Source organism: Balaenoptera ricei, chromosome 19 (genome assembly GCF_028023285.1).
Source record: "Balaenoptera ricei isolate mBalRic1 chromosome 19, mBalRic1.hap2, whole genome shotgun sequence".
In the NCBI taxonomy this organism is placed as follows: domain Eukaryota; kingdom Metazoa; phylum Chordata; class Mammalia; order Artiodactyla; family Balaenopteridae; genus Balaenoptera; species Balaenoptera ricei.
This window is the reverse complement of record NC_082657.1, coordinates 50,201,613-50,217,167: the sequence shown is the minus strand read 5'-3', so window position 1 is coordinate 50,217,167 and position 15,555 is coordinate 50,201,613. Positions and strand designations below refer to the sequence as shown.

General features: G+C 40.9%; 1 protein-coding gene across 11 annotated transcripts in view; it reads right to left on the bottom strand.

The window, feature by feature from the left end:
• HYDIN (HYDIN axonemal central pair apparatus protein) overlaps nt 1-15,555 on the bottom strand; it is a 446,648-nt gene that overhangs the window by 2,258 nt on the left and 428,835 nt on the right. For 10 of the 11 annotated variants that reach the window (XM_059905589.1, XM_059905588.1, XM_059905591.1 and 7 more), the window contains 4 exons: nt 15,217-15,380; nt 14,217-14,367; nt 9,775-10,005; nt 44-268 (listed from right to left, as the gene is read on the bottom strand). In XM_059905589.1, coding sequence (XP_059761572.1) covers nt 44-268; nt 9,775-10,005; nt 14,217-14,367; nt 15,217-15,380 — 771 coding nt within the window. Of the gene's footprint in view, nt 1-43; nt 269-8,375; nt 8,523-9,774; nt 10,006-14,216; nt 14,368-15,216; nt 15,381-15,555 lie in introns of those variants that run through there. The other variant, XM_059905596.1, reaches the window with a different exon arrangement.

Sequence of the window (15,555 nt, the reverse complement as noted above, 5' to 3'; positions counted from 1 at the left end):
TTCTGGAAAGCGAAGGGCAGAGGGTGAGGCAGGGGCTGCTCACCCTGCAGTAGTATTCTGTCTTCTGCCGGGCGTAATTGGTGAACTTGGCAAAGATGCTCTGGCCACTGCCAAGAACAGCCTGGAAGTGGACAGGCTTTTCAGGCAGTGCTGGCGTGGTCTTCAAACTGAGCTCATATGGGTAGTAACCCAAATCACTGTTGTGCAGTGTTAGTTTCCCGAAGGTTTCTCCAGCTTTCAAGGGCTGGAATTCAAATGAGAATGTGCCCTGCAAGAGAAGACAAAGGCTCCTGTGAGGCTGAACGTCTGACCCATCCTCTGCCCCCGGGTGACCTCACAGCAGGCTGGTAGCAGATGCTCATACTGATCTTGAGCCTGGGGAACCTCTGTCCAAACCAGCCCACTTTTCCTCCTCTGGACCCCTTCTACCTTTCCCTAGTCTGCGTATTTCTGTATCTGGAATCTCTTTGAATCTAACAATAGGTACTGGATCCTCTCTTGAGAAGCATAATTATGGAGATGGGGCGGGTGGGCTGGAGGGGCAGGAGGGCTGAAGGCCAGGCAGTTCTTTCTTTGCTCATAGCCAATCTCTGAACAGTTTCCTGGGTTCTATCATCATTTGGGGGAGGCTTTCTCCTTCCTCTATTATCATCCAAAGCAAAACAAAACAAGAACCAAGGAGTACTGCTTATAATAGCAAAACAAGGGAAACAATTCAAATGCATTAGCAGTAAGAGATTGGGTAAATAAAGTATTCTTTATTCACCTCAGTGGAATATTATGTAGCCATTACAAAGGAAGAGGCAAAGCTCTAAGCATTGAAATAAAAGGTGTTGGTAATATTTTAAGTGGGAGAAAGAAGGTTCTAGAAATGTATATAAAGCTCTAGAAATGTATATGAGCTTGTTTTTGTGGAGAAGATTATGTCTATATATGTACAGAAAAGAGACAAGGGTATGTCGAATTGTTACCAGTAGTTATCTTAGGGTGGGGGAAATGGGACTGTGGGGACTTTTACTTTCTATTTCATGTACTTTTGTAGGGTTAAAATTTTGTTTTTATCATGAGTGGGTATTGTTGTTTTTTTTTTAAAAAACTACTTCTGGGCTTCCCTGGTGGCGCAGTGGTTGAGAGTCTGCCTGCCAATGCAGGGGACACGGGTTCGAGCCCTGGTCCGGGAAGATCCCACATGCCGCGGAGCAACTGGGCCCGTGAGCCACAATTACTGAGTCTGCGCGTCTGGAGCTTGTGCTCCGCAACGAGAGGCCGCGATAGTGAGAGGCCCGCGCACCGCGATGAAGAGTGGCCCCCGCTTGCCGCAACTAGAGAAAGCCCTCGCACAGAAATGAAAACCCAACACAGCCATAAATAAATAAATAAATAAATGGATCATCAAAAAAACTACTTCTGGGCTTCCCTGGTGGCGCAGTGGTTAAGAATCCGCCTGCCAATGCAGGGGACATGGTTTGAGCCCTGGTCTGGGAAGATCCCACATGCCACGGAGCAGCTAAGCCCGTGAGCCATAACTACTGAAGCCCGTGTACCTACAGCCCGTGCTCCACAACAAGAGAAGCCACCGCGATGAGAAGCCCGTGCACTGCAACGAAGAGTAGTCCCTACTCGCCACAACTAGAGAAAGCCCGCACGCAGCAATGAAGACCCAACACAGCCAAAAATAAAATTTATTAAAAAGAAAACTACTTCTTACTGAACAATAAAATAAAGAGGATATCACTAAAATTATTGTAGATGTTTAACAGAGAATACAGTACAAAAATTTACATGATCTTACCACAATTAAAAAAATTTGGATGAAAATGGACAAATGTATAAACAAATATAAATTACAGAAACAGACTCAAAAAGATAAAGAAAACCCATATAGTCCTATAACCATTAAAGATATTTAATCAATAGTAAAAAAAAAATTTCCCTTAACAAAATTCCAGATCACAAAGCTTTACTTTTAAGTTCTACCAATCTAATATTCCACAAGTTCTTCCAGAGAAAAGAAAAAGAGGAAACCTACCTCAACTACCATAATCTTGACATCAGAATCCAACAAGGAGAAAGGAAAATTGGATGCCAGTTTCCCTACTGAACATATATACAAAATGTCTAATAAAAATGTTATCCAACTGATCCAGCAACATATAAAAAAGAGAATACTACATGACTAAGTTGGGCTTATTCCGTGAATGAATTGGTTTAACGCTGGAAAAACCAATCAGTTGCCACATTAACAAACTAAAAGGAAAACAATCAAATGAGCATCTCAATAGATGCAGTAAAAGTATTTGATAAAACTCAACATCCATTCATAGTGTTTTTAAAAAAGCTCTTAGCAAACTAGGAATAGGAGATATCCTTAATCTGATAAAGGGTACCTATAAGAAACCCAAAACAAACATCATAATAAATGGTGAAACTTTGAAAGCTTTCCCTTCAAGATCAGGAGCAAGACAATGCCTTCTGTTGCCTTTCTGGTCACCATTGTTCTGGAGGTCCTAGATAGCCCTATAATGCATGAAAAAGTACTTAAAGGAAAAGGTTTAGAACGGAAGAAACAAAATTGTAATTACTTACAGATGATATGATTGTACATGTACAAAATACAAGAATCTACAATTTAAATTATTATTAAGTGAATTTTATTTATAAGATGTTTGGGTAAAAGGTGATATACAAAAATCAGTTATATTTCTAAATGATTGCAACAAATATTTAGAATATGAAATTTTAAAAAGATGCTATTTATAATAGCATCAAAATATACAAAACCTAGAAATAAATCTAACAAAAGACGAGTAAAGCCTCTACATAGAAAACAAAAAAACATATTATTGAGAGAAATTAAAGAAGGCTTAATGGAGATTTGCTCATGGGTTGGAAATCTCAATACTATAAAGATTCAAATTCTCCCTTATGACAGGCTCCAAGATGGCCCCCAGTAACCCCCACTTCCTGGTATTCACACCCTTGTATAGTCCTCTCCCACACTGAACCAGGTTGGTCTATGTGACCACAAGTATGTGGCAGAAGAGATGGCGTGTCACTTCTGAGATTAAGAGGAAAAGACTGTGGTTTCTGTCTTGTGCACCCTCTTTCTTCTTTGCTGCCTCACATTATTTTTTATTTTTTATTTTTTTGGCTGTGTTGGGTCTTCGTTGCTGCGTGCAGGCTATTCTTGAGTTGCGGCGAGCGGGGGCTACTCTTTGTTGCGGTGCACGGGCTTATTGCGGTGGCTTCTCTTGCTGCAGAGCACGGGCTCTAGGCATGCAGGCTTCAGTAGTTGTGGTACGCGGGCTCAGTAGTTGTGGTGCATGGGCCTAGTCGCTCCGTGGCATGTGGGATCTTCCCGGCCCAGGATCAAACCCGTGTCCCCTGCATTGGCAGGCGGATTCTTAACCACTGCGCAACCAGGGAAGTCCCCTCACTTTCTTTTAGATCGCTCACTCTAAGGTACGTGAGCTGCCTCGTTGAAAGCAGCTCACGGGGTAGGCCACATGGTGAGGAACTGAAGCCTCCAGCTAACAGCCAGCAAGGAACTAGGACTTTTCCAACAACCAACCACGTGAGTGAGTTTGGAAGCAGATTATCCAGCCCCAGTCAAGCCTAGGGATGCCTAGAGTCCTGGCTGACAACTGACATCCTCATGAAAGCTCCTGAGCCAAAACCACCCGGTTAGGCGGCTGCTCTTAGATTTCTGATCCTCAGAAACTGTGTAGGGAATAAATGTCTGTTGTTTTAAGTTGCTGAGTTTTGGAATAATTTGTTGTGGATCAACAGAAAACTTATACATTCTTTTTTTTTTTCCTTCCGCACCACGCAGCTTGTGGGATCTTAATTCCCCGACCAGGGATTGAACCCAGGCCTTTGACAGTGAAAGCGTGGAGTCTTAACCACTGGACCACCAGGGAATACCCCAGAAAACTTATACATTCTTAAAATAATCTATAGACTTAATTTAATCCCAATCAAAATCCCAACAGAGTTTTTTTTTTTTTTTTTAAGGAACTTGACAAGCTGATTTAAAAATATATATGGAAATGCAAAGGGCCAAAAATGCAATGCTATTCTTGCCAAGGTACTCTTGAAAAAAAAGAATATAAGAGATTATTAAGTCTTAATATAAAGCTAGAGTGACTGCTTGCTTGGCCATATATCAAACTATACTATAAAACTGTAATAATTAGGATGCCGTGGCATTGGTACAAGTTCAGAAACTGAGTCATTATTATATTATAGGAAACCTAGAACAGATCCATGCATATATGGACACTTGATTTATTTCACAAATGGCCGTGTAAATCAGTGCGGAAAAGACGGTCTTTGTAGTAACACAGTCTGAGATGATTTATATTCACTTGGAGAAAAAGGAAACATGACTCTTGCCTCACGTCATACATTAAAACCAGTTCCAGGTTTTGAGCAAGATGATAGCAGCAGCCACTGCACAGTCTTCCCAAATCCCCCACAAAACACTCAGACCAACCAGCTTAACGACAACATCTATAACATAACTAAGTGAAAAGATAAGCTACCAACTCCAAAAGATGGGTGAGTAGGGCTGATTACTCACAGCCATGAGACTGGTGTGAGTAAGCCACTGTCTGGGAGGAGTGGGAGAGAGAGCAAAGGAACATCAGTCTGAGAGCCAGAGAATCACCCTAGATTGAGGGTCCCACTCAACCTGGGAAACTTGACTGGACAACTGACAACAGCAGCCTAAGCTGGAAGGATGATCTCAGGCTCTAGTTTATCGCTAACTGCAAACATGTCACAATAAGACTGGGTGACGTGGGGCAGCTTAAAACCAAGTTACTTAAACTCCCTTCTAAGACAAAACCTTGTGCCAAGAGAAACCTCTGAAAGTAGAATCTATTTGACTGTGACTGAGACACTGAGGGCAAAGGAAAGATAAAGCTCAGATAAAGGTGGGGAGAAAAAAGAAAAAAACCCCTAAAAAGTACAAAGCTGTATTTTAAAAAATATTTGTGGTAACAACAGGAGAATCTTAGTTATGTGAAGCTACAAAAGGTATCCAGGGCTACCTTTTCCTTCTAAAAGCATGGAAAAAGTTAGAATGAACAACAGAAAAGGAATAAAAAAGGTGAATGATGAGCAGAATAATATTGCTATAGACAATGAAGACATGCCAGGAAGAGATCACTACAAAACAGAGAAAAAGAAAACATAGAACAGATAAGAGAAACAGAAAGTACAGATTTGCATGTACACCTGAATACGTCACTATTTACACTCAATATAAATGGTGTGAATGCTCAAGTGAAAAGGAAGCCTTGCTAGACTGGGTTAAAAAACCAAATCCATCTCATCTGTACACTGTTTATAAGAGACACGTTTAGATTATATGGATAGAAAAAGATTGAAAGTGTGATGATTAAAAAAAACCCACACCATGCAAATGCTAACCAAAAGAAACCTATATTAATATTAGACAAAATAGATTTTAAGGCAAAAAGTGTTACTAGAGACAAAGAAGATCACTTTATAATGAAAAGAGTTTCAAGTCACCAGAAAGATATTATAATTTTTATTTAACTAGTAATATAGCTTCAAAGTATATACATAAAGCAAAACATGACAGAACTACAAAGATAAACAGACAGATCCACAATCATAGTAGTATATGTTAATATACTCTCCTAAAACTGATCAAACAAGCAGACAAAACTATCAGTAAGGCTAAAGAAAACTGAACAACAAAACAGCAAATACATTCTTTTCAAAAAGAGGTGGAGGATTTTTAAAAAAGACGATATTGGGCCATAGAGCATGTCTAAAAAAATTCTAGAGTACTGAAATAATATGGAATATATTCTCTGACCACAAAATAATTTTAAAACGTGGTAACTAGAAAAATCCACATCTTTGGAAATTAAGAAACTTCTAATAAACCAGGAGTCAAAAAAGAAGTATTAATCATAGTGAAAATTAGAACACTTTTGAACTTAATGATAAAAAATACTACATATAAATATAAAAACTTGTATGCTGCAGCTAAAGCAGTACTTAGAGGGAGATTTATAATCTTAAGTGAGTATATTAGAAAATAAAGAAGACTACAAGTTAATTCCCTAAGCGTTTATCTTTGAAATTAGTTAAAGCAACACTAACCCAAAGGAAGCAGAAGGAAGGGAATAACAAAGATAAGAGTGGAAATCAATCAACTAGAAAGCAACCATACAATAGAGCGTAACAACAAAGCCCAAAGATGCTTTTCTGGAAAAAAAAAAAAAAAAAAGTTGAGAAACCTCTAGCAAGGTTGATCAAGAAACAAAGAGAGAAGGCACAATGACCAATATTAGAAATGAAAAGGGGATGTCACATAAAAAAGGTAATAAGATTCGTGCTGTGAGACCTAAAGTTCTTATGAGGTGGTCTAAAATGAAAAAACATGTCAGCTGGGCCTCTGGTAGCTCCCTGTGTGCTAAATGTGTCAGTGACAGGATCAAACATGCTCTCCTTATTGAGAAGAAAATCGTTGAGAAAGTATTGAAGGCAAAAGCACAGAGTCAGAAAGCTAAATTAAAAATGAAGCTTCTTTTTGACAGTCTCTTCAATAAGTGGTGCTGGGAAAACTGGACAGCTACATGTAAAAGAATGAGATCAGAACACCTCCTAACACCATACACAAAAATAAACTCAAAATAGATTAAAGACCTAAAAGTAAGGCTGGACACTATAAAACTCTTAGAGGAAAACACAGGCAGAACACTCTTTGACATAAATCACAGCAAGATCTTTTCTGACCCACCTCCTAGAGTAGTGAAAATAAAAACAAAAATAAACAAATGGGACCTAATTAAACTTAAAAGCTTTTGCACAGCAAAGGAAACCATAAACAAAACGAGAAGACAACCCTCAGAATGGGAGAAAATATTTGCAAGCAAAGCAACCAACAAGGGATTAATCTCCAAAATATACAAACAGCTCATGCAGCACAATATCAAGAAAAACAAACAACTCAATCAAAGAATAGGTGGAAGACCTAAATAGACATTTCTCCAAAGAAGACATACAGATGGCTAACAAACACACAAAAAGATGCTCAACATCACTAATTATTAGAGAAATCCAAATCACAACTACAATGAGGTATCACCTCACGCCAGTCAGAATGGCCATTATCAAACACTCTACAAACAATAAATGCTGGAGAGGGTGTGGAGAAAAGGGAACCCTCTTGCACTGTTTGTGGGAATGTAAATTGATACAGCCACTATGGAGAACAGTATGGAGGTTCCTTAGAAAACTAAAAATAGCACTACCATATGATCCAGCAATCCCACTCCTAGGCATATACCCAGAGAAAACCATTCAAAAAGACGCATGCACCCCAATGTGCATTGCAGCTCTATTTACAGTAGCCAGGACATGGAAGCAACCTGAATGTCCATCAACAGAAGAATGGATAAAGAAGATGTGGTACATATATACAATTGAATATTACTCAGCCATAAAAAGGAACGGAATTGTGCAATTTGCAGAGACATGGATGGACCTAGAGAATGAGTGAAGTAAGTCAGAGGAAAACAAATATCGTATAATATCACTTATTTGTGGAATCTGGAAAAATGATACAGATGAACTTACTTGCAAAGCAGAAATAGAGACACAGATGTAGAGAACAGATGTATGGATACCGGGGGTTGGGGGGTGGGATGAATTGGGAGATTGGGATTGACATATATACACTACTATGTATACAATAGATAATTAATGAGAACCTACGGTATAGCACAGGGAACTCTGCTCGATGCTCTGTGGTGACCTAAATGGGAAGGAAATCCAAAAAAGAGGGGATATACGTATATGTATAGCTAATTCACTTTACTGTACAGCAGAAACTAACACAACACTGTAAATAAACTATACTCCAATAAAAATTAATTTTAAAAAAATGAGGCTTTTTTGAGTACCAAAAAAAATCAAAAAACAAAAAAAAAGGTAATAAGAGGATAGTAACAATGTTATACCAATATTTTCACTATATCGATGAAATGGAAGTGCTCTTATTACTGACTCAGGAAGAAACAGAACATCTAAATAGTCCAGTAACCCACTGAAAGAATTAAATCAGTAATAGACAATCTTCCCACAAAGAAAACACCAGGCCTCAGTGGCTTCACCAGTGAGTTCAAAGAAGACATAATTTCAATCTTTTATAAACTCTTTCACAGAATCGAGAAAGCGAGAAAATTAGCAAAAGTGACACCCAAACTGGACAAAGAGTATGAGGAAGGAAGACTGTGGTCCATTCTCATTCATGAACACAGAGGTGAATCTCCTACACAGACTATTACCCAACTAAAATCAATCTGTATGTAAAAAGGAAGTTACCAGTTTATTAGGAGTCTATCAGATTGGTAAACTTTAAAAAATTCTGACAATACCAGGGGTTGGTGAACTCGCGTTGCTGATTGGCAGTTATCTACTGGTTGGCAGTTAGAGGCAGGCACACCCTATGACCCAGGGATTCCACTCCCGGGTGTACACTGTGGAGAAATACAGGTGCATGTGCATCAAGAGGGCGCTTGTGCAAAAATAGCCATAGCAGCATTTTCCACGATAGCCAAATGTTGAAACCAACACAAATGTCTGGCCATAGTAGGATGGATATCTAAATGGTGGTCTAGTCATTTAGGATAGTCTACAGCGGTGAGGATGAATGAACCTCAGCTGTGGGCAATGGCATGGAGGACCATCACAATTCACAACTCTGAGCGAAAGAAATAAAACATTACAGAATGTACATAGTATGATTTCTTTTGCATAAAGTTCAAAAACAGGCAAAACTAAACTGTATTGCTTAAAAGCAAGACATGATCATTACAAAATAAGGATAGTGGTAACTTTTAGGAGTGCGGGAGAGAGGGGTGTCTGGGGAGGTGGCAATTTTTTATTTCTTGGCCTGGGTATTGGTTTAACAGATATTTATTTCATAATTTTTTGTTTAAACAAACATGTTTGCATGCATATACATGTTTATATGTACACATACATATATGTATATGTATGTTTTATATACTTTTCTGTATAGTTCATAGTGAAAAATATAAAAATACAATAAAATAAAGGGCATGGAGACTCTCTCTGAAGAACAAAACAGATAACTAGATTCTGAAAGTGAAGGAAGAGGCAGAGTGGGAGTGCAGGGAACAGGCCAGGTGGGCTGAAGTTGGGGGAACAGAAGAGATTTTGATGGAATCAGGACAGTGAGAGTTTGGAGTGACAGACTGATGAAAAGAGCATTTATCTTCCCACCAGTTCATAACTCTGGGCCATGTCTGCCCAACCACTGTCAAAGCCTTCTTGTGCCACCTCCCTGAAGTGGTCTGTGCATAAACAAGCACATAGACAAATGTGTGTGTGTGTGTTGTACACTTGATACACTATTATGTTTCCCTTGCTGTCTTTTTACCACATATATTCTATGTGACTTATGTAATTAGGAAAAACAAGAAGAATATTTTAAATGTGAGCAAGGCAAACAAACACATCATAGAGACAAGTCCCTTTTACATGCCTGAACCAAAGCTCTATGTGGCCCTGGTTTACGTGAGGACTTGGGCAGCAGAGGAAAGGAGAGAACAGGAGCGTGGTCAATCAGTCGATCATCCCCTGCCCTCCCGACCACCGCCAAGGCTGGCCCAACTATGGGATGCAGAACGTGGATCCAGAGGCCCCCTGGGCAGAGCCTCCAGCACAGATATGGGGGCGGGGAGCCCCTGGCAGGCAGGGCCATACCTCAGAGTTGGCCGGCACCACAAACTGGGAGGGCAGGCTGATGTCGGGCACCCTGCATTCCGTGGACAAGGTCACCGAGTAGGGCAGGGGGTTCTCCACCTTGATGGAGGCCGATGTGCTCTGCCGGACAGGGCTCACCATCTCGATGGTTTTGATGACGCCTGAAGGGATGACCCTGAAACTCACCGTGTAGTATAGGAACTCGTTGGTCACCTCGTTTCGGAAGATCACCTGGGTTCACAGAGAGAGTGGGAGGAAGTGGGACAGAGCAGAGGGGTTAGCCCAGGGTCCTCCGCCATCTACAGGATCCTTCTCCCTGTTTGCAGTGCGTGGACGCATGAAGCACAGGGACCAGGCTGACGCAGGCCCTCCCAGCCCCTGTGAACCCTGCCAGCCAGCCCTTCTCTTCAGGTATTCCGCTCTGGCTTCTCCCAGGTGAGAGAGCATGAAGGAGCCTGGGTTGCTTTAGGAGAGGCTAGAGCAGCACCGTCTAGTGCTGAAGATGAAGGTGTCCCCAGTGGGACAGCTGAGTGGCCCTGGAGAACAAGCAAGACCTCAAGAGGTGCATGTTGTGGTGGGCTTCACTCCAATTCCTGCTGCTGCTGGAATAGTTAATAATATTAATAATAATAATAATGATAATGATAGCATCTAACACTTGATTACTGTGTACTAGGCACTGGAAGTACTTATTTAATTCATACAATTTGTAGGCAACATTACTATTCCCCTCACCGGTTTTTCTAATCATGAGCAAACGGGCTTAGCAAGTTATTATCTTGCCCAGGGTCACATGCAGAGTAGTATCAGAACCAGGATTTGAACCCAGGTTGGCCTGACTCCAGAGCTCACACTTGTAACTGCAGTGCACTGTCCCCTCACGCCTGTGTCCGACCTGTTGATAAGCTGCTCCCCTTTTTCAGTTCTTTCCCTGGATGACTGATGATGTTGAGCATTTTCTCATGTGCTTCTTGGTCATTCATATATTTACTTCCGTGACGTAGAGTCTACTCCAGTTTTTGCTTTTTTTTAATACCTTGAGTTGTTTATCTTATTACAATAGGTGATAATAGTTCTTTACATACCTGCCTTTTTACTTTCAATCTCTTCCTGTCTTTAAATTTAGAGTGCTCTGATACCCTCTGTATTTTAATTGGAGTGTTTAGTCTTTTATATTTAAAGCAATCATTTATGTGTTTGGGTTGAAGTCAGCCCTTTTGCTATTTCTTTTCCATTTGTCTCTTATTTTTTCATTCCTTGCTTGCTACTTTCCTGCCTTCTTTTGGATCAATGTGTAATCTTTTGTAATATATTTTATTTCCTCTACTGGCTTCTTACCTATATTTTTAAACAATAGATTTTTAGTAGTTGCTCTAGAGCTGACAACACAGCAGTCAGGAAATTGTCCCAAGCCAGAGAGGACAATCACAGGACTCATTTCGTAAGTTTCTCTTCTCTCTGATGGATTGCAGTATTGTGCTGCCTGTTGTCCGATGCCTAAGAAGAGTTACCTCAGATATTTTGTCCAGTTTTATGGTTGTTTATGGTGAGGGTCTACTTACTCCAGCATAACCGGAAGCAAAAGTATTTTTGACTTTTAAAACACTTTTAGGTTGTTATTGTTCATTTCAGTATATATGTTACTGTAAAGAGATCCTGTGATCTGGGTTTGTTGTCATTTTTACCCAAAATTTTACTTGTATTTTTTATTTTTTTAATTTTTAAAAATAAATTTATTTATTTTTATTTTTGGCTGCTTTGGGTCTTCATTGCTGTGCATGGGCTTTCTCTAGTTGTGGCGAGCCGGGGCTACTCTTCGTTGCGGTGCACGGGCTTCTTATTGCAGTGGCTTCTCTTGTTGCAGAGCATGGGCTCTAGGTGCCCAGACTCTAGAGAGCAGGCTCAGTAATTATGGCTCACGGGCTTAGCTGCTCCGCGGCATGTGGGATCTTCCCGGACCAGGGATCGATCCCGTGTCCTCTGCATTGGCAGGCGGATTCTTAACCACTGCACCACCAGGGAAGTCCCTTCACTTGTATTTTAATAAATATATTTACTGGTATTTTTCTGTTCATACCTACAGTTTACAAATAGCTCTAATTCTCTCCCTACCCTTCTCTATGAATGAGAAAATCTCTTATCTCCCCATTTGCTTCCAAACGAAAGAAAATTTTTTTCATTGCCTTATTTTATCTCTCCCCTTGCTATTTCCTATATTGAGGTCATATGAAATATTAATTTCAGATTTCTTCTCAACAATTATTTGAAATTACCTATCAATTTAATTTTGATTCTTTGTTCATTGTATCCTTGTACTTTCCTCTTGGATTCATTTACAAGAGGAATCATTTTGCTAATTAGAATTAATGTTTCATATTTCCCACTGTATCTGTTAACGTAAACATAAACTGTTTACAAATTAAAAAAGAAAAAAAGAAAAATTTTTAATTTTGTAGCACTTCTTTCAGATAGGGATTGTGTATATGGGTTGGTTACTTTGAGTCTTTGCATGTTTAAAAGTGTCTTTATTTTGCTCTCACGATAGTCTTGTCTGGAAAAGGCATTCGAAATTGAAAGTCATTCTAAACAGTTTGAATAGCTTACCCTATTGCTTTTGGTATTCAGTGTGGCCATGAGGAATCTGATGTTACTGTGAATATTACTTCCATCTATTTTCTCTAGAATCATTTAAGACTTTCTCTTTTATCCCAGTTTTCTGAAATTTTGTTCTCATGTACTTAGATGTGAGTCTGTTTTTCATTCACCTTGGTTGGCAACTTGGTGGGTTCCTTCAATTAGAAGACTCAGAGTTTGTCAAATAGCTCTGGACATTTTTTTCTTCAGTTATTTCGTAGAGTATTTTCTTCCTTTTATTATCTTGTTTTTCTGTTTCGGGAGCTCCTGTTAGATGGGCATTAGCACTTCTTGATATATATTTTATGTCTCATATTTCCTTTCAGCTTTATTGAGATACAATTCACATGCTATACAATTCACCCATTTAAAGTGTACAATTTAGTGCTTTTTTAGTATATTCACAAAGTGATCCAACCATCCCCACACTCAATTTTAGAGCATTTTCACCACCCCCAAAAGAAGCCCTGTCCCCAGTAACAATCATTCCCACTTCCCCCTAATCCATCCCTTATAGTCCTACGCACCACTAGTCTACTTTCTATTCCTATAGATTTGCCTATTCTGGACATTTCATTTAAACAAAATCATATAATATGTGGGCATTTGTGACTGACTTCGTTCACTTAGCATAATGTTTTCAGCATTCATTTCAGTGTTGCATGAATCAGTACTTTGTTCCCGTTACTTTTTATTGCCAAATAATATTCCATTGTATTTATCCATTCACTAGTTGATGGAAATTTAGGTTGTTTCCATTTTTTGGCTTTTATGAATAATGATGCTATGAATATTTATGTTTTTGTGTGGACGTATGTTTTCACCTATTTTGGGTATAAATTGCTGAATTCTTTGGTAACTCTACGTTTATCCATTTGAGGAACTGCCTGACTGTCTTCTAAAGCAGCTGCACTATTTACACTCCCACCAGCACTGCATGAAGGATTCATGTTCTGCACGCCCTTGCCAGGACTTGTTATTATTTCCTTTTATTCTTGCCGCTTCTTTGTGCTCACATGCTATTTCTTCACTTTAAGATCTTTCCCTAGGTGGTTCCATCCTCCATCCTGGCTTCAAGTACTACCTGTAAGCGGGTAATTCCTCTATAGTTCTCTTCAGCCCTGACCTCTCAGTGAGCCCCTGACCCATATGCTCCTTTTCTTACAGCACTTAGGCCATTTTGTAATTATGCATTCATAGTGCAACTATTTGATGTATGTCCATCTCCCTCCACCGGACTGTGTGTTCCAGGAGAACAGAGACTGTGCCTATTTTTGATCATTGCTGCATTACCAGCACATAGTATATAGCATATGGCACATGTGCTCAAGAGATGCTTGTTGAATTGACGAATGAATTAGGACAAACAGCTCACGTGTGAAAGACCCTGAGGAGTCTTAGAGTCGATGGCTCTAAGTTGAATCCTGGCTCTGATGTTACTAGCTGTGTCAAGGGCTCAGCGTGATGCTGGACACTCTATAAGCCCTCAGAAAAGGGATCTTTTGTTATTATTTTTCTGGTCTGGTGTTTGCTGGTCCACTGTTACCTACTGCTTAAAGATTTTCATGATTCTGCCACCTTGAAGGCTTGGAATGGACCTACACGTTGGCTGGCTAGCCCTGCAATCTGGTCTCATCTTAAAGAGTCTGGGAATCCTGAATGCCTTTGCCTGGTCCCTGTAAATGGTCAGCCTCACAGGATAACGCTAGGCTGGCTGTGAGAGGGCATCTTCACTCCCAACACGGGGATCATCAGCCTCAGGGTCAAACCTCCGGGGTCCCAGGGCAGAGCCTTTAACATGTGGATACCTTTGCTGTGTACAGTCCCTCCTTGTGGGAAAAGAAGTTCAGCTTGTAGTCTTTCTTGGAGGCAGACAGCACATCAATGTAATCAAGGCCCTTTAAGGTGACACTTAGGTCGGGCTTCTCCGGTTTCAACATTTCCACAATGACCCGGAATCTTGGGGAGCACAGGGGTGCAAGAATAGAGGACAGACAAAATGAGACAGTTTGCCCAAAGGAAAGAAGGCAAGGTGCCATCTCCACTCTTGATTTCATGGAAAGCACACGGGTCCAGGGTTCTAGTCTTCACTCTGGCACTAACAGTAACAGTAACTACCATTTACTACCCGCCTATTTTGTGCCAGAACTGAGTCGGTGCACCGCACGTGTTACGTGACAGGCTTTCAGTCCTCACCTCACAGTGCCTGTCGGAGGTACCTCTCGTTATCCTCTCCATCTTACTAGGGAAGAAATTGAGGCTGAGAGAAGGAAGGTGACAGCTCAGTTAACAATGCCTAGTTTTTGGCGGAACTAGCATTTCAGCTTGTCTGGGCCTTCATCCACTATGCTGAGCAGGCAGTTCTCTTCTCCCAGCCTTTGGCTTCTTTTCCATAAAAGAAGGGGACCAGGCTGGTGGGCCTCAAGCTCCTCTAGGTCTTCTGTTCTCCTCCACTCTCACTGCAAGTACGAGACCCAAGGGACGTCCTTCTCTGGCCAGTGGCTTACGTGATAAGACAGGGCTTTCAATAATAACAACCACGATTATCGTTTTGACAATAATAATGACAGCTAACCTTTACTGAGCACGTATTTTGTGCCAGGCTCTGTTCTAGGAGGTTTTCAAGTTACCAGCTGCTCATGGAGAGCGCTGAACAGGAGACGCTCTCTGGGGCTCAGTTCAGGCAATGCCTGGCCACAGCCCAGAACTTTGACTCTTTAGCCTCCACTGTCCTCTAGGGGCCCTGACCGGGGGAGGGGCTAGGCTCGACGGTGTGAGTACTCCCCCCCGTCTCCCCCACTCCCTCACCTCTGGGGCTTGTTCAGCCAGTTGGTGATTGGCAGGAGCTCAGTGTAGGGCGTCTTACATGGCACTTCACGGTAGATATTGGCCACGGCTTTGGGGAGCTCGGAAGTCCCGTGCAGTACATACAGCCAGCCGGTCCCATCTGGGAGGGGGAAGAAGAGGGTGCCCTAAGAGAAGAAGAAATGTGGTCAGAATGGCACAGAGGGTCCTTTATTAGCTACCTCTCAGGCATGGCAGTAGCACAGGATTAATGGAGGCTCTGCAAATAAGCGTAACACTTTTGGAAAGCAGCTTGGGAATATGTTCCCGAGAGTCCTAAAAATGTTCATGTGTATTTGAACC